The sequence below is a fragment of the Antechinus flavipes genome, chromosome 3, assembly GCF_016432865.1.
Source record: "Antechinus flavipes isolate AdamAnt ecotype Samford, QLD, Australia chromosome 3, AdamAnt_v2, whole genome shotgun sequence".
Lineage (NCBI taxonomy): Eukaryota > Metazoa > Chordata > Mammalia > Dasyuromorphia > Dasyuridae > Antechinus > Antechinus flavipes.
In genome coordinates this window covers 506,013,264-506,033,753 of record NC_067400.1, presented here as the reverse complement: position 1 = coordinate 506,033,753, position 20,490 = coordinate 506,013,264, and the positions used below count along the sequence as shown (strand labels likewise).

Genomic DNA, 20,490 nt, shown 5'->3' with positions numbered 1-20,490 from the left:
CACAAGAGGTACAGTTAGAGAGTCCACCCCAAATGTTCATAGGGACTATTTGTGTCCAACCTATGACAGAGCATTCTGAGTTTGTATTGGTCTGATCTTCCACATTCAGACACACTGCAACTCAATTTCAACATAGCGATGTCATTTTGGTCCTCTTTAAGAATAAAGGTTCCAAAATTAGTGACTTGAATCCAGGTCTTCCTGAAAACTAAGTTCAGAACTCTCCACATGTGCAGAGGAGAGGGAAAATAAGATAACTGGCTATATCTGTCCAAAGAATAAAGTAAAATCTATTCCTATATCATAGTATCATATATTTGTGAGTTATCTCACGCTATCAGCCATTGTTATGGATTCCCCCTTAGGTAGTGGAGTTATTTGAAGACCTCTGGGGAGAAAACACTTTTTCTCTACTAAGGCATACAATCTCACTTTCAGATAGCTCTAATTATTAGGCAGCTTTTCTTTTCCTGCACGAAACTTGCCGCCCTACAATTTCTACCCACTGATCCCACTTCTATTGACCCTATTGGGATCAAGCCAGATAGTCATATGACATTTCCAGCTTTGATAGAATTATATACTTAAGAAAGGAGATCTTCCCTTCAGAGGAAGACTAGGTATCTTGGGTTCTGCATCAGAGGCATTTTATAGCACAAGAGCATAGATTGAGAGTTGAAAGGGACCAAAGAGACCAACTACTGTAACACTCCACTTTATCAATGATTAAGTGCAGTTCAGAAGGGAACTTCTTTAGTTAAGGAAATTGCTAAAAACTTGGGCTGCTTCCTGGATTAATTTTGAAGGACAGAAGTGGCCTAAGGCATCCTACAATGTAGTTTTAAAGTGACATTGTGGGTATTTTGTCATAAAATCATTCTACAGGTATAGAAACTGAGTCTCAAAGAAGTTGAGTGAATCATAACTTTTAGAACTAGGATTTGACCTTATGTGTATTCCTGTGTAGCACTGAGGAAATACCTTTGGAACAGGCAGTGTTAGCTTCAATGGGTTGCTTGTTTTTTGCTGCTGCCATTAATTACCTGTGGTTAAGTTTTTTTATTTCTCTAGGCGTTAGTTTCCTCATTTAAAAAATGAGGCAATTGTACTATTTGGCTTAAGATCACTTCCAGCTGAAAGGCCTAAGAGTTCCTAAGAATCCTGAGAGAAAATTCATTGTGATCTGCATCAGAGACTGGGTTCAAATTCCAGTTCTTCCGCTTAATACTTTTCTGACTCTAACATCATCATTGGTCCTTTCTGGACTACAGCTTGTCATTCATAAAATGTCGAGGTTATACTAGTTGTCTTCCGAGGTCCCCTTCAGCCCATCTATGATCCTGTGAACTATGTCTCTGGATAAATTTTGTACACTCTTCCTCCCTACACCTTACTTCCAATAGATAATGACCGTGGATCCTGAAGTAAAAACCACTAGGAATCTTTTTCCTAATATTTCTCCTTATTGCTTTCCTGACAAATGAAGCCTGGAGCAAATACCATATATGGTTGCCACTATAATAAAGCTTTTTTGAGACTGATTTAGAATGGGGAAGATCTTCATTGTTTACTTTATGTAAACTTGGATGTGCAGTGTCAGAATGTAGGGTGTGAGGGCTTAGCTTCTGTGGAATGTTCAGGGGGCCAAAAGGCTGGAATGTGGCCTCAGAAGGAGCAGAGGTTATAGCTCTATTCCTGCTACCAGCAGTAGTTCTGGATGGGGGAGGGAACCCAATCCATTGATAATTTTTGTTTTAATCTCCTTTAATCCTGGTACAGACAAAGAAAACCAGTGACCACCCAAAAGCAGAAATAGCCCTAGTTGCTACAACTCTCTGTATATCAGTGACTGGAGCTCAAATCTCATCATGACAGCAATCTATCACGTGGCCTAATCTAGGCAAATGAATAAATATTTATTAAGTGCTTACTCTTTTCCAAGCCTTGTGTTACATGTTGAGGGTACTAAAAAAAAAAAAAAAAAAACAACCCAGAAAAAGTGGGGTGCCTGCTCTAAAGGAGCTAACATTCTAAAGGGGGAGACAACATGCAAACAATTATGTGCACACAGTTTATATACAAGCTTGATTGGAAGGGAAATCTCAGAAAGAAAGTATTAGTATTGGATGGGGACCAGGAAAGGTTTGTTGGAGAAGATAGGATTTGAAATAAGACTTGAAAGACAAGGAAGTCAGCGTGTTTCCGGTCTAGATATATGTATGGTTCTCAGAAATGGAGCAGGAGAGTTTAACTTAGATCTTTAACTTAGTTTAACAAGAGACTTTAACTTAGAATTTTAGAAGTCTGCCTAAGTTAACCTGCTCTGTGACCTAGATAGACTTTCCTTTTCACTGTTCAGTTCACAATTCCTTTATAATTCCAAAAAGTATATGCCTTCTCCATTTCTCCTCTGCCCCTCCAACTTCTCTTTACCAGGAATAGGTAGAAGATGGGCTATATTATTTCCAAATTCAGATGTCATTAACTAATTTTATTTCAGTTAGAGCCAATTAAAAGAGTAATGGGCTATTGTTGTTCAGTCACAGCCAATTCTACATTACCTTGAGATATCTTGTATATGCTATTTTTACAACCCTCTAAGATAGGAGCTATTATTATCCCCTTATCAGATGAACAAACAGATTCAAAGAAGTTAGTTGCCTGTTTTGTCCAGAGATGGTAAAAATGACCTGAGGCCAAATTCCAACCAAGAACTTTCTGACCCCAAGCCTAGCTTGCTTCCCTGTTTGCCTCAATTTTTTCTTCTGTAAAATGAGTGAGGAAAGGAAATGGCAAACTACTCCAATGTCTTTGCCAAGAAAACTCTAAATGAGTTCATCAAGTCAGACGTAATTGAAAATTTCCAGCAAATGAAAAAAAGAAATTATTTAGTTCTTGTTAAGTTGTTTTGGTTATGTCCCACTCTTCATTATCCCATTTGAGGAGTGGTTTGCCATTTCCTTCTCCAGTTCATTTTACAGATGAGGAAACTGAGGCAAACAGGGTTAAGTGACTTTCCCACGATCATACAGCTAGTAAGTGTATGAGGCCAGATTTGAACTTAGAAAAACAAGTATTCCTGATTTCAAAACAGGTGCTTTATCCACTATACTACATACTTGCCCTAAGAGGCTATCTCAGAAGATAATGAGTTCCTTCCTCACTGGAGTTCTTCAAACAGAGAGGCTGAATAATTACTTGATGGAATCATCTCATTGAGAGGACTGTTGGTTATTAAAAATGATGGCCTCTATGGCCTCTTCCAGTTTTTGGATTCTGTGGTGCTATGATATAACAAGAAATGAAATTCCTTGAGGTTAGGAATTTTTTTTTCTGTTTTTGTGCCCTACTACCTAAAACATTAAATGCTATACTCACATTAGATGCAAGCACATATAAATATTTATTGATTTCACCCTTTGTTAAAATGTGATAGGAAACACGTGTATTTTCACAATTCCATTGAAAAATTTATAATTGCTTATCTACAGTCTTTTCCTTTTACATTCAAGGAAAGTCAGTTATGAAGCATAATCTATATGAAGGTGTGGAGAAGGAAGCACCTTCCCATATTGGTCAGTAAAGTTTAACATACAGTCTAATTTAATTCCTATTTATATAATGTATAGTAGTAGTACAGTGTGGCACCCTTGAAAGTATCTTGATAAAGAAGAAAAAAAAAAAAGATGATATTCCAAAATGGTCTTTCCATTATCCCATAGAAAAAGGGCTTTATAAAGAGTAATTCTTTGGGAGTCATTTTAACTTCAGAAGGGAGTATATACCCTGTACCCCACCATAGGAACTTACTCTGTATAGACACCAATTGTTTTATCTGGATTGGCTAACTAGCCCTCAGTAGAACATGATCACTACCTATTAATCTGCCCAGTATCTCGTGTCAGTTTAGCCAGGAGTTAAAACCTTGTTGAGATAATTGAGCTAGAATCAAGGAAAAGGATTTAAAAGAATTCTATTATCCTCTTAAAAATCCAATGGCTTGCTATTTATGGGCCTTTACAGATAGTTTAAAGGCTTATGTTTTTTAAAAATGAAAGGAACCCATAATTTGTTTATTGTCCACTTAATTGTGTGCTCTAGTCATAAATGGATGTATGACTTTAAAAAATAACAGGGAGCATGGGGCTCATGGATAGAGCAGGCTGAACCTGAGGTCAGAACGTTCTTGGTTGATATCTGACCTGAGGATGCTTCTTACTATCCTTGGACAAAATGAGCAACTTCTTTGAATCTAAGTTTGCTCATCCAATAAACAGAGATAATAATAGTATCTTCCTTAGAGAGTTGTTGTGGAAATAGCATATGGTAATAAAAATCTTAGTGTAGCTTTAAACTTTGATATAAAAACTATTAGCTTAAGACTGCATTAAAACATTTAGGACACTTTTTTCTCACTTTGAAAGTTCTTTATAAAAGGCAGTTATCATCAATTTCATGAAGGTACTTTTTCATACCTGATTGAATAACAACAAAGAAAGAAGATTTTGTTTTGTAAGTCTTGGGAAACTATCATGATAGAATAGAAGCCTAGTATTTCATATAATAATCACTATCATTCTCTAATACTATTCTGAATTTTTGTAGTGTTTAATTGATTTTTTTTAGCAGGATATCATCAAACCCTGTTCTTGAATTCCTCTGACTAGAAGCCCTCAGTGACTATGTAGTCCAACCTTCTCATTTTATAACTGAGGAAACTGAGACCTGGGGAGATTAAGTTTACCTACCCAAAGATTCTGAGGTCTAATAATTGTCAATGGTGAGATTCAATTGTGATCATAGACTATGGAACCTCCGAGGATGTTGTAATCTATGCCTGCCAGTTTATTTCATAAACAGCATGGTTAAGCTCTAACTCTAGTCTTTTCCCTCTTTTAAGTGAAACACTGTAAGCCAAGATTGCCAATAAAAGCTCAACTTGTCCTGACATGTTCTCTTAGAGTCTGTATGGTATAAGTCAATATTCACATCAGCAATCTCCATCTATTACCATGTATCACATTTCTAGTGGTTGTCACAAACAAGAAAATCCTGGCTTGTCAGTGGCTATAGCTAAAGAACAGATTGAATCAGTATTGTTGTTTTGGAGATGTTATTAGTACCCTAACTTCCTATACTTTTTGCATCTTTTAGATGAAAACAATCAATCCTATTTACTGAGCACTCCATGGCACGCCAGACATTGTTGAGACTTGGTCCCTGGAGGTACTTACAGACAAAAGAAATATTTTACAATTTGAATGTTGTAAGTTGTCCAGATAGAATTTACTTATTTCATTCTTGTCTGACTTTCTGTGACCCCATTGGGTATTTTCCTGGCAAAGATACTGAAGTACTTTGCTATTTCCTTCTCTACCTTATTTTACAGATGAGGAAACTGAGGCAAATAGGATTAAGTGACTCCCCATGATCACATACACTCAGGCTGGATTTGAACTCAGGAAGATGAGTCTTCCTAACTCCAATCTTGGTGCTTTATATACTGAGCCACATAGTTGCTCTTAATACATAATAGGAAGTCAATAAAATCATGTTTAATTGTGTTACAAAGACACATTTACTTATTGTTTTACAGTCTATGTACTATTCACTTTGTTTTTGTTTTTCTCTAGAAAATGAAAACACTAGCAGAGAGGAGAAGAAGTGCTCCATCACTCATCCTTGACAAAGCCCTGCAGAAACGACCCAGTAGCAAGTGAGTCAAGAGTATTTTTATTTGTTTTATGTATTTTTGGAAATTTGATTTTTTTTTAAAGAGAATCAAGAATTTGGATGAATTTGGTTCTAATGAGATTCACTGATTTCTCTATGTAAGTAGGCATTTCTGGCCCCAGAATTCTTTGCTTCATAAAATGAAAAGAATTGATCCTGTTTTGAGTTATGATAAAAGATATCTTTCCTTTATATGAGTTTTGAGCACCAGTATGTATCAAGTGAGATAGAATATGATTATACTGGGACCGATAAGTGGTGCAGTGGATAGAATGCTAAAATCAGAAATACCTAGGTTTAAATCTAGCCACAGTATTTACTAGCTATTTGACCCTCAACAAACCATCTAACCTCTCCATTTTATTGGGAAATGACTGCATTGGTCTAGATTATGCCTGAGGTCTTTTCTAGCTTAAGAATTCTATGATTTTGGAAAGATGAATAATCAGTGAATTTAATCCCATACAATTTTGGTTAAGCAGCTTACATTGGCAGATGGGAATCATCAGTAAAGTTTAAATGCTATGGTTATTTTAGCTATGTGCCAGAGAACCACTGGAGTGAACTTAGGTTGTTTATAGGGCAAACTGATTGGACAGATTACCTTCCAGAAAGTTAAATATAAGGGCATTATTGGCACAATTGCATAAAAAATAGGGAAAATCTAGAATAGTGAATGAAACATGAACACTTCTTGTATTTTTGAAAAGTTGTGTAGAAAGCAAATTTTTACAAATTGATTGTTTTGAAAATAATAGGACTCTTTGACATCCAGAGAATCCTATAATGAATTCTTTTGAAAAGAGGCTATTCATCCCATCATTTTGGGATTATTCATCCCATCCAATTTTTGAGTTTCAATCTTAACTTTCCAGTTTTTGTTTAAAATGACTGTTCTTCTGTAATTGTGATTTTGAGGCAGCACACCCTAGATTATTAATGGAGTTGTAATCCCTAAGCAGTGCTGCCTATCCCAGGCAGACTCTGGCACAACCTCCTCTATGTTGCTATTGTGAGTGATTTTGTTGGTGTGGGTAGCTTCTCTAAGGCAAATTGCAACTTCCTTTATGCCTTTTCATCCCATTCAGTTCTTGTCCAACCCTTTCCATAAATCCTCTATAGAGGAATCAACAGGTGGGTTAAAGAATCTGTAATTCTTTTTTTTCCCCTTAAATTCTAATATGCAGTGATTAAATGCTTACTATATACAAGACTCTAGATCTCATTCCATTCCTTGTTCTCAATGACCAGCTGATCTCCTGTTCTTAACATACACCTTAGGAACATCCTTTTGACCACTGTTTGTACATCTTGGCAATATTCAGCCAAAATTCAACCTCCTTTGATTGAGGAGGGAGGGGAGTTGTGGTGGCATTATGTGTAATTCTCCTGAGATCAGAGTCCCATCACCCAGCATGATTGGGAGAAAATTAATGTTAAAAGGATAGACTTTGGGACAGTTTTGGATCATTGAAAACACTGCACAAGTCCTCAAATATGATCCAAGGTGAATTCTTTCTGTTCTATTCTGGGATTAATTTACTGTCCATAAAGATATATTGATAGAACAAGTTTACAGACTCTGTCAGGCATTAGAGTTTTTCAACCACTTTTTAAAAAAATAATATTTTATTGGTGCAGTGGATAGAGCATCAGCCCTACGTTCAGGAAGACCTGAGTTTAAATGTGACCTCTGATACTTAATATTTTTTAGTTGTGTGATCTTGGACAAGTCACTTAATCCCAATTGCCACACACATACACACACAACTAAATAATATATATATTTTTTCCATAATTACATATCAAGACAATTTTTAACATTGATTTTTAAAATTTTGAGTTCCAAATTTTTTCCTACCTCTCCTCTTTTCCCCTCCCCAAATTATAAGCCATTTCATATAGATTCTACATGGGCAATCATGCAAAACATTTTTATATTAGTTATGTTGTGAAAAAAAGAAATAAACACTCCCCCTTAAAAAAAAAAAAGGAAACAAAAAATAATTTTGAAAGTGAAAAATAGAATGTTTCAATCTGCATTCAGATGCTATTAGTGCTTTTTCTGGAGGTGGGTAGCATTTTTCATCATGAGTCCTTTGGAATTGTCTTGAATCATTGTATTGCTGAGAATAGCCAAGTCATTCCTAGTTGATCATTGTACGATATTGCTGTTACTGAATCCCCTTTTTTGAAGTGTGAATGGGTAAAACTAGTTCCTTTACCATTATCATGGACTCCACTTCACCAAGGAAGCTTGTAATGTTTCAGGGTCTGATGTGCATTTGTTTGAGAACAAATGTGGTAATGAATAGATAATCCTCTTCTTTTAGAGTCTGTGGAAGTCTGCTTATATGACCCTGACAAACACCTTAGGTGTATATTTGATGTCAATCCTTGACATCACTTATTGAAGAGTAGAGAGTATCATGGAACAATGGAACAACTAGGTGGCAAAGTAGACAAAAGCCAGACCTGGAGTCATAAAGACTTATTTTCCCGAGTTCAAATCTGCCCTCAAACACATACTAGCTATGTGACTCTTGTCAGGTCATTTAAACTTGTTTGCCTCAGTTTCCTCATCTGTAAAACAAGTTGGAGAAGGAAATGGCAAACCACTCCAGTGTCTTAGCCAAGAAAACCCCAAATGGGAATATGAAGAGTCAGACAGGACTAAGAAGCAACCAAACAATAAAACTAGCCTAAGACCCACGTAGTGAAATCATCTGGAGTATAATTTTAAGTAGTACCAGGTGAATATCAAACAGATATGGAATATAACAAATCTGCCACTTTCACAGGGATCCATTTGTCTCCATACTATAGTGGAACTACCATACTTGAGCACTAATGCCATAGTGCCCAATTAAGAAAAAATCCTGGTGTCATCATCCCTGCCACATAGTACTCACTTGTTTGATTGATTGATGTAAGAAGAAGAAATTGGGAAGAACAGCCAGACCTGCCAAAACACATGAGACAGAAGTCAAAAAAAATAATTTTGGTAGTGACACAATTTTAAGGGTACTTAGTGATTGATTTTTAATTGCTCTCTGAGAAGATTCCAAATAAAGGAAAAGGATCATAGATAATGCTTTTATTCAAAAAGAAGACATTCACGCCTACTTAGAGGGCTGCTTTTCTCATATCTATAAAAATCTTTGAGAATGCTTTGAAGATTTCCTTGATCACAACATGAGGAGCTAATATTCTCTTGCATTTTTCCGTAGCAGATTACAAATTTATAGTCAAATGAGTAGGTAAGAGTTAGAAATAGTGTAAGATTCCATTGTTTCTATTGTTTTTTGCTAATGTAAAAAGCATCTGATGAGGTAGATCAATGTATAATCTTGAAAGAATATTCATAATTTGTTTCCTATTATACATACTTTAAAATGAGATGTGACTCTATGACAGATATGATTGCAGAAATTATACTGCTCAACTTTTGCTAAAATTAGCTCAATTATAAAACTGTTAATAATCTATTTGTGGCTTTTTAAAAATATGTATGCATTTTTATACACACACTGGGTAGCTTAATGAAACAGTGACAGAGTGCTGGGCTTGGCTCAAGAAGACCTGAATTCAAATCTGGTTTCAGATATTTCTTACCTTTGTGATCCTGACTAAATCATTTAACCTCTGTTTGCCTCAGTTTCCTCATATGTAAAATGAGAATAATAATACCTTTCAGGTTTGTTGTGAGAGTCAAATAAGATAATAATTGTAATTCTTGGCAGAGTGGCTGGCACATAGTAAGTGTTACCTATTATTATTGTTGTTGTTGTCATCATTATCATACTGTGTATGTGTCAGTTTCTTTCACTTGTTCAGCATGCTTTGAGGTTGGTGAATGGATGATTTAGGGGAATACATATTGTGTTATCTTGAAAACAATATAATGATGAAGGTTATCCTGCTAGCAAAATAATCATATGATACATTTGCAGAGTTAAATAGAAATTATTTTTTGGCAAATTAGAATTAATTGTATCTCTGAGATTTGAGCACCACTGGACATTTAGAGTAAAAGTATTTGGGGGACTTCGTTTAGATGATCGGAGCATAGATTTAGAATGATTGTATCACAGATTTAGAGAAAGAGGGAGAAACCTTAAATGTCATCTAGGTCAAGGCTTCTTAAACTTTTTCTACTTGTTCCCTCTTTTCATCTGAGAAATTTTGAGTGACCCTGAATATATAGGTATATATAAAACAGATATACAAATTAGAAACTTACTGATAATAAATCATAATTTAGTGACCCCCACCCCATCTTCAGTTATTTGACACCACATAGTTTAAGAAGTTTAAGAAATTAATCTAGTCCAACTTCGTTATTGTATAGATGAGGAAACTGAGGCCCCAAAAGATTAGGTGACCTCCTAAGTTCACACAAGTATCAAGTGGCAGAGCCAGGAATAAAACCCAGGTTCTAGCATTCCAAAGTCTTAAGTTCTAGATTGTCAGACAAGAGAAAAATGTGAAAGGTGATTTTGAGTCTTCTTAGTGACAAGCAGAATGGCAGTGCCATGAACTAGAAATATTGGGAAAGAGACAGGTTTGATGGAGGAAAAAAAATAAACTTAATTTTGAACATGTTGAGTTTGAAGTGCTGTTTATTGACGATCTAGCTGGGAGGTGGAAATATGGGACTGGAAATGTGGAAAAAAGATGGCATGGCCATATCCATTTGAAAGTCATCTATATAAAATTGAAAATCAAAATCACTTAAGTAGATAAAATTCCCAAGAAATAGAATCTAAAGGGCCCAGGCTAGAACTTGGAAACTTCCTTCCTTTAAAGAATTTGAGGAAAATGAAGAAAAAGCACAGTAGATAGATGGATCAACCAAAAAGGAATGAGAACAGGAGTGTTCATTTCTGAGAACAGAAGCTTATGGAAAAAACTAAGTGCCACTACAGATGGGGGATTATCAAAGAGTCAAAAGCCACGTAGAAATTATGGAGGACAAGGACAGAGCATATTTCAGTAGAGTGTGAGAAGTGAATCACATTGTTTAATAAATATTTGAATTGAAATTAATTGAGTTGAGTTGTTTAACAAATATTTAATTGAAAAAGATTTAATTAATGGAATGGTGATACAGAAGATCACACAAGAATAGGGCAATGGGACTTGATGAAAGTGTGTGTGTGTGTGTGTGTGTGTGTGTGTCTGTGTCTGTGTGTCTGTGTGTGTCTGTGTAAGAAGTAGGAAGTTGAGGATCAACCTGAAGAGAACATTAGTGTTAGGGAAAGAAAATTTAATAAGCAAGCCGAGATGGTTAAAAAGAAAAATTCTAGTTCCCTTTAGAATGTTTCTTTGACAGTGATTCTGCAGTCTTAAATCCTTTGTAATCATAATTTCTTCATCTATAAAATTGACGTACCATCATTATTAGATGTCTAATACTCTTTTTTGAGTACTGTTCTTGAATTTTCCCATTTTTGGTATTTTTTCTGCTTAGGAGATCTTTATGGGTTCTGAAGTGAACCTGTGTAGACTTAAAAACTATAGGTATCCTTTATTCTGCAGAAAAGTTATTCAAACCCATTTGATTATGAAATTGTGTAGCTGGAATTATAATACTATATATACTCCTCTATAATACCCCTATAATACTCCTCTGAAAATGGGAAAATGCTAAACAGTATTATTGGATTTTCTCCCATGATCTATTCAATATATGGGATAAGGACTCTTTTCGCTCTTCATTTGTTATATTTGAGGATATGGGTAAAAGTTGCAAATAAGAAGTATAATAACATCATGTATCATAATATCAAAATATCATAAATTATAACTAGCCAATAGCTCCAGGCTAGAGAGCCCAAACTTGAAAGTTACTTCCTTCTTATCAAAAACTGGTCAAGAACCTATTCAAGGAGTAATTTATACTTCCCTTTTAGAGATGTAGCTCTGAGCCCTAATTTTTTCCCCTTTCAACTGTATAAGAAAAGAAAAGTCAAAACCAAGGTTTGTGGGGTTTATCTGGCTTGCTACAGCAGCAACTTAACATCCTCTGATGAGTTTGAAAGCAGAGGACTTTATTCAGCAACAGTCAGAATTCTGACTGCTGAGAGACAGATAAGTTGCCCAGTATTGCCCAATCATAAATGAGTCCTAGGAAGCTATGAGATCTCATATCATGGAGAGTAGGATAAATTGGAATGGAAGAGTCTTAAAAAATAATATTAATTGATTAGCAAGAAAGATATCAAATTATAACAAGTATTTCTTTAATAGGTATGTTCATTAAGGATTTTCTATTTTACTATTTAGTGGCAGTTATATTTAGTTATATTGTTGATGAAAAATAAAGCTTGAAGCAGCAAAAAATTGATGACTATAAATCTGGTAAGCCAAGGTAGAGAGCCTATATAGCACACCCTGGTAAAACTATCTCTGCAGATGGGTTAAACTAGGTTGAGAGTAACTGGTTGGCCTCAAATCCATTAGTTAAGGGGATGTCTGTCTTGGCAGAATTGGTAGATGAGAACAATTTGTTCCAACAGCCATGAAGGTGGCTATACTTAAAGCTTGATCAGAAAGCAAATATTCAAGGTCATCTACTGCATCTAGAACCATTGCCAGTCATCTTGACTTTTGTCTTGCCACTGGATTTCAGAGAGTGGGACAATTTTGCCCAATTTACTTAAAATCAAATTCACATTCAGTTAAGGCATCACCTCATTATATCATTGGTTCTCTTTGAAAACAAAGAACAAAAAATATTATGTAATAGGTACCAGAAGTGCAAATGCAAAATAAAATAATCCCTTCCTTTTAGAACCTTACATTTTATTAGGAGAACAAAATGTTTTTTGTTTTGCTTTTATTTTTGTTTGTTTGTTTTTTTTAAAGAACCTGAAGAAAAGTCAGACTTCCTCAGAGATAGGTACTCTTTCTTTTTGAGTTCCTTTGCCTTCCCTCTAGGATAATGCAATTGAGACATTCCTATAACAAAAACAATAGGAGGTGACACAGCCAGCTCAAACCTGTTGTTTTGGTATGTTAGGGACTGAATGATATGGACCTGAGTACGCATTGGAAGCTACATTTGCTCTTGGGGGAGGGACAGAGAGTGAGGTATTTACACTTACCTGACTTATCTTACTGAAAAGAGGAATCTCTAAAATTGGCTTCTACCTTTCAAAGATTGCCCGGGAATTAATCAGTGGTCACTCAGTCTACAAGCATTTATTTGTTAAGTTCTTCATATATTACGAGCATTTCTGTTATATAGAAAGGTAAATGTCCTCAAAGAACTTCCATTCCAATGGAAGGGGGAAAGAACATGAAAAAACTATGGATGTAGAGATTTATACAATGTAAAAGAAGGGTGATCCCAGAAGGAAGTCTTAGATTCCTGGAACAGCCTCCTGTAGAATACTGGGTTTGAGCTGAGTCTTGAAGGAAAACTATTAGGCAGAAGTGAGAAGGAAGAGAATACCAGGAATTGGATTGTAGGTGAAAAGGCATGGAATAGAAAGATTGTGAAGTGTCCTATAGGAAATACAACTCAGAGGCCAGTGTGGGTAAATCAGTGAATGTGTTGAGATTAGGAAGGAAATAAAGAATAAGAAAACTGGAAAGGCAGGAAGGAAAAAGGTCATGAAGGGAGGGGAATAACGCATAAGAAAACTGGAAAGGCAGGAAAGAAAAAAGGTTGTGAAGGGTTTTAAAAGTCAAACAGAATTATATATTTCAGCCTGAGGGTAATAGAGAACCATTGGGGTTTATTAAGAGGCAGGATGATATAGTCAGTACTTAGATAATTTTGGCAGCTAAGTGGAGGATTGTGTTGGAGTAGGGAAAAACTTTCAGCAGGGAGACCACCTAATTTCTATTGAAGTCATTCTGAGTTGGAGGATGAATTTAATAATCAGTGATTCCCCTCTCCACACTCTTATGTCTTTCTCATGATTGAGAATTATTACAATTAATAAGTAAGTAATCACAATTACTTACACATCCAGTGATGTGTATCTAGTGGAGTATAGGATAATTTCAGTGAATGCGGTATTCCAGAGCATTATGGCAAGGATCTATATGTGTTTTGAGGTTTTTGGAAAAGTATAGTGTAGATTTATGAGTTTAAGGATAAAAAGGTAGTCGCCCTGAAATCCCATTCCTCTGAACTCATTTCCTCTTAATTTCTTATATTTATGCCCCTCAGTTCATCCCAGTCTTTACTGGGGTGAATTGCTCAGGCCTTTCCCCCAGGGTGTTAACTTGGGCTAAGGGCTTTCTTTCCCTATTCTCCAAGAGCCTTGCTTCAGTATATATAAGTCGATTGTCCCGCCTGATTTTCCCACCAAGTCTAAGACTATCTTCTCTGGGCCATCTCTTCTTATCCTCCAAATCCTTTCAGCCTTAGCTGAAAGATTTCCTTGTTATGATTGGGATCACAGTAAAGAGCACTAAAGTGCCAAGACAAGAAGAAAAGTGTCAAGAATTTGGGGTTAGGATTCAAAAGCCTGGGTTTGAATCCTGGATTGCCACTTACTATCTGTGTGACTTTGAGTCACATAGGGATTAATAATAATTCTTTTATTGGAACATAAGCTCTTTATAAGGAAAAATTGTTTCATTCTTTACACTTGTATCCCCAACGTGTAGCACAGTGCTGTACACATAATAGACCCTGAATCAATACTTGGTGACTGATAGATTTGAATGCCATTGTCAGGATTAAGAGAATATATCATATATGAAAATGTTTTGCAACCATGAAACACCATAGAAACTTAAATGATCATTTTTATTGATTAAGTAATAGTGTGATGGTGATAACAGCAATCACAAAAATCATTTTAATCTTTTAGAACTGATATGTTAAGGAGGAACTGTAAATTCAAATCTTAAGGTTATGTGTTCTGAGTTTATACTCATTTATCAATTTTCTGCTATATGAATTTCTTTTGCAGTAGGGTCTATTTTTGGTTTTCTTCTCTGCCATTGTAATGAGCTATCTGCCATATTTAGCTATACAACTAACTAGTTTCCTCTCAAGTATCCAGAAAGAATATAAACAGGGGTGTTTTAGATTCCTTGGTGAAGTTTCACAAAATTCTGCCTTGGAAGAAAAATTAATCCTTGGAAGAATAATTGGCTAGCCTTTGTCCTTCCCCATGGAGTGAGAGCTTAAGAATGACCAGTTTTCCTCCAATGAATTGGCCAGTGGGAGGGAGAGACTAGAACTACATTTTTATACTTAACATCAAATTTAATCTTTTAGCTAATGAGTATATAGGAAACTAGAAAAGTGTTTTTTTTGTTGTTGTTGTTGTTTTTTTTTCACATCAACAAACAAGCCTTAACCTTGTGGAATTTCAACATTCTTAACTAGTGGAATATAATGGAATTCTGGAAGATAGTATTGAACTACCTTACAGACCGGTCATCCTAATTCTTGCTGGTTCTGTGTGTTGCTCTATTTTGGTTTGATTTGTGTGTGTGTGTGTGTTTTTGGGGGGGGGGGTATAATTTGATGCAAAATATATATGTGAATCTGTATAAGTAAAAGGCTTATTAAAAGAGAGAATTTTCAACTGTACTTCTTTGAGTTGCACCAAGGATTAACTATTGGAATTAACTCAGGAAGACTGGCTTTAAATTCTATCTCTGGCATTTAATAAATATGAGACCGTAAACTAATCAATGAGTCTTTGCTGAGTGTCAGCTTCCTTCAGCTACAAAATGGTGCTTGTAGAGCAGAGATTTTTGAATCAGAATTGACTTTAGAAGGCATTTAGTCTTGGATCTAGGGCTGGAAATCAGAAGCCATTCTGCCCCCTCCTTCTTAGATGATCCACCTCACAAGGTTTTTGTGAGGCTGAATTACCTAGATGTATGTATATGCATGGTGAGTATGCATGTATATATTGATATATGTTTGCATATATAGATACGTCTACATATATGTATGTATATGTAGGTATATATATAACTTTGCAAAACTATATAATTGCTAGCTGTAATTGCTAGCTGTAATAACTATTTTTTGCCTTTCAAAACACATGTACCTTTCACCTCAATATGGATTTCTTCCCTTTTCTGTTCCGCATATTAGACTTCACTGAATCAATAAACTTTTAGATGTCAGAGCCTCAGCCACTTCCATATTAATTACAGATCCTTAACACCCAGCCTCAGAAAAACACTGTTCAGAGTATCGGTCTTTACCTAGTTGATGTCCTCCTGGAGAATTGTGTATAAATCAAATCCTTCTAAGTGGGTTAGAGGAGTTTGCTCTATAGAAGTTATCTCACAGCAAATATTTTTTTAACCAAGAGTAATTTTTTTTTGGTGAATCTGGATTTCCATAATTTGAATTTGCTTTCCACTAAGCTTCAACCACATACTTTCTGTGATATTATGGGGTCCTATTACAAGATGCTCAAGGCCAGACTGATGACCCATTTATTTTGAGTAGTAGTTGAGATCATATGACTAGAATATTCCTCCAGTAAGACCCCTGAAGACCTGAGGTGTCCTTTTTCTAGCCTTAGACAAGACTCATAGCCCTAGTACCCCAAGCAACTTTGACTAGAACAGTTGAAGAAATGCATTAGTAGGAGGAAACTGCAACACATTAAAGACATTACAGGTTCTGACTCCCTTTCCTTTTCTTGAGTCCTCCCTTTCCCCCCACATGGAAGCAACATATCACCATCGAAGCATCTTGGAGTTCCCTATAATGGAATTTGACTTCTTTTTATATGACACAAAAGTAGGAGTGAGGGAGGATCAAAACATCATTGGAGAATCATCTCAGCATTTTTTACTTATTGGTATTAAATCTATCATTTTACTCTAGCTTTGGCAGGGAAGCTCCAAGAATGTTGCTACCAGTGTCCCCTCATTACTTGTTAATGAGTAATTAATGACTTGTAGATAATAAAGTTCTTATCCAAAGTTAACAAACATCTGTAAGGGATTTATAAGTATCCTCTCATTCAACAGCTGCTGCACCTCAAGTTTTATTGAATTGAGTGAGCAGATGCAGAGTTTAAAAGAGCAGGAAGTACTTAAAACTTCACTGGTTTATGTTTGGCCCCAGACTTTTATCTCAGGTATCTCTTACTCAGCCCGCAGGACCATACATGAAACAGAGAGGCAGCCAGGCAGTAGCACAGATCTTGGGGAATTTGAAGAGATTATTCATGATATTTGTACATGAATGCCTTTCTGACAGCTGGAGGTGGTAACTGTTAGCAATCACCAAGCATATGGCAGCTGCCAGCAATCTTGAGCACCAAGCGAGGTAGAGGTTTTCTGAGGTGAGTGGTTAGTGTAGGTCAGAGCACAGACAGGGCCTGTTCCTTTTAAACAGAGCATTGCATTCAGTCCTACACTTGCATCGGCACTTCCCTCCAAAGCGATTTAACAACCTTTGGGAATTTTCCCACCAAATTCTTGTTGAGTGAACCTCATGCCAGAGCAGATGTGGAATATGGAGCAGAGAGAAGGCTAGTACCAATTTATGGCAAAACATTACTCTCTCCCACCAGAATTAGAATGGAATGGGATAGTTTCTGGTGTCTATCCTATTCTCAGACCACTGGCCAATACTGAATCTATTTTCAAGGGACTTCTTGGGTTATGCATTTGTGGTCCTGGATATAGGAAGTGAGGGAACATTCCTTTTTTTTTTTGCAAGCAACATTTCCTACGTGCTAAATGTTTTACAAATATTATCCTATTTAAACCTCAAAGCAATCTGGTAGTAAATGCTATTATGAATTCTATGTTATAGATGAAGAAACTAAAACAAAGCGAGTTTAAAGGATTTCTCCAGGGTCTCCCAGCTAGTAAATATCTAAGACCAAATTTGAATTCAAGTCTTTCTGACTCCAGGGTCAGCATTCTATCCATTATATCCCCTACCTCCTTCTCATTTTAAAATGTAAAGACTCTCAATAATTGATAGAAAATGGTTTTTATTCTATTAAGAATTCTTTCATAATATAGAAATGCTACATAAATTTACAGTCTTGTCAATTTCTTCTACTTCAAATTTAGGAATAGAAATAGGAAATTCTTTTCCCTCTAGAAGGCTATTAGAAATTCCAGAAAAAGGTTGTGATAATTAATATGTTGTCATTAGCTATGGTATATAACTTATTTCTGAAATTCGTATAAAACGTGTTCTATTATTGGGTCCTTTAAAAATTATAATCTTTTTATAGGTACTTAAAATCTTTTTCCATTGGTCTGCCTTCCATAATTTCCTTCTACCAGTCATAAAGGAAGGGAAGAGAAAAAGCATTGATTAAGCATCTATTATGTACCTAGCACTGTAATAAGCACAGGAATTCAAAGACCTCTCCAAGCTCTACATCTACAATCTTAGAATTCTATGACCTGTTTTGTCAGAGAGCTTTGGGGTTGGAGTGAATTGGGGGTTCATATCTAGTTTCAAAGTTGGATCCCAAACTATCCAGAGGGAACTGGATTAGCTGTAGAGACAGCTTTAGGGAAAGATATTTGAGCAATAGGCAACTATTTGTCAACTGAATCATACTTATGGTCTACTCACGCCTGTTTTGCATGACTATGATCCCTTACTCTAGACTATGCAGTCTGTCTCCAAATATGTTGGCGTTTTTGTCTTTGAATTCGGCTGACTTCACAATCTCATTTCCTTTTTTCCCCATTAATGCTCACATGCATCATAATTTTGGTGTTAGCTGATGGCAGCACACTCACAAATGAAGGGCACATAGTTGTGGAATGCCTAAAAGAAATGAATTTTCCATCTTGAGGTATCTTTTAAAAACAGCACATCCTCCCCTCTGATTCAATTTAAAGGTTGGTCTATTCAAAGACAAAGAGATCAGGTTGAGTGACTTCATGAGTTCCCTTCTCACCCTGTGATTATTGAATAGGCCAACTTCAAAAAAGGTATAATTTTGGCAGGGAATATTTTATAAATGTTACATACTTCAATTTTGTGGGTACAAGGTTTAAATATTGTAGGAACAACCTTTAACAAAAAATAAGCTTTTAATAGTTTGGCAGGTAGGGACTTTTATATCTAAGCTATTGTATTTTATTTCCAAAGGAACTATTTAAGAAAATTCTTTTCATTGTTTAGATTTTAACATTTCTGTTTGCATTCATTAATTAGAAAAATGTGGACTTAAGGAATACCTTATTCTCTTTGCCTTGAACCCAGACTGGTTGTTGGGTAGACTTACTAGTACTTCCTTTCCACCATGGCAATGAACTATGCTGACATATTATCTTAGAGATTTCTGGTGCCAAACACTATTCTTTGTGTTATCTTACTCCATGGGCCAGTTGGCTCTACATAAAATCTATTGCTATGGTTTTGAACAGTGTGTTCTGAGTTATTAATTGAAAGATACAGGAATGATCCAAGATGCAGAGATGAATACCAAAATAAATAGGGGATGCATGGAAGTTCTGGAAAAGACTCTATGTAGAATTATAAATTGCTCTTAGGAAAATGTGGGAGATCTCCTTGGACATTTTTTAAATATTTAATCATTTGACAAATTTAATGTGAAGATTTTTATGTGAATGGAATCAGTGATTGTCATTAAGCAAAAAGTGACATGGAAGTAAGTCACTTAGATCTTCCTCTTTTTTTATTGAGAATACTCTGTACTTTTCAGTACAGTTTCAGAAACATTTCAAAATAATTGTGTGATTGGTCCTTGATATATTGTACCACTTCTTTTATTTTGTTATGAAATCTTTAGAAAGTAATTTTAAGACTCCCTGAAATTTTGGTGGTCATTGTGAGGGCATAATTGATGCTAGTTTGGTTCTTGCCACTTGTAGACAATCTAATATTATACTGTAGTCAGAAGCAGAAAAAGGGCAAGATAGTATGGATGATTCAGTGCAAACTCCTTACTACTGTTGCAAAACTACTCCAAGACTACAAACAGCCAAAGATGAGTAAGTTATACCATCTTTGTCGCCTAAAGACAAATACATTTTTAAAATATATTTGTTTATTGCTCTTTTAAAAAGAAACTTTGCTATTACTTCCCAAAGACTCTCCCAACCACTTCCTAAAGACTCTCTCCTAACTCCTCCTAGTAAAACCATCTTTCACAACAAAATACAAAAAATACACATTAGCTATATCCAACAAAATATGTTTCAGTCTTTACTCATAGTCCATCACTTCTCTGTCAAAAGGAGGGAAGCAATCACATTTTTCTTTTTTAACTTGAGTTTCTTTGCTGTGTTTATTTTTTTTAGTGCTACCCATAATTTCAGTCTTACCATTGAACAGATAATATTTCACCCAGATGTTCTACTTATTCATCCTAGTAGAATGGAAATGAGTACTTCAGTCCTTCAGTGAATTTGTGATGTGGATAGATTGCAACCCATTCACCCCTTCTAATCATGCATGATTTTTGCTCAGGGTTCTCATAAATCTTCTAACTAGTCAATATGGCAGACTCCTCTTGGGTCTTTTGAACATTTTGGGGGTACCATTGAGGCACTTGCCCTTTGTTCTCATGAATTGACCCATCTACCACCTTCCCAACCACATTTTCTGGATAATTTCTCTCTTGCTATTTCTCAGGAAATCACCTTCATAGTATGTGACAGCCTTTGTGTTCCTGCCATCCATTCCCTACATTGTCCTTTGGACTAATTGGGATTTGTGTTGTTTGGTAATTGGTGACTGATAATTTAATGATTTTATTCATTTAATATCTCTGGGAGAAATTAGGTATTTTACAATTGGATTTTTGA

The 20,490-nt window shown here is 35.7% G+C and overlaps 1 protein-coding gene across 1 annotated transcript in view; it reads left to right on the top strand.

The window, feature by feature from the left end:
- ARHGAP20 (Rho GTPase activating protein 20) overlaps nt 1-20,490 on the top strand; it is a 158,995-nt gene that overhangs the window by 9,359 nt on the left and 129,146 nt on the right. The window contains exon 2 of the mRNA XM_051986945.1: nt 5,634-5,716. Within this exon, the coding sequence (XP_051842905.1) occupies nt 5,634-5,716 (83 nt within the window). The remainder of the gene's footprint in view (nt 1-5,633; nt 5,717-20,490) is intronic.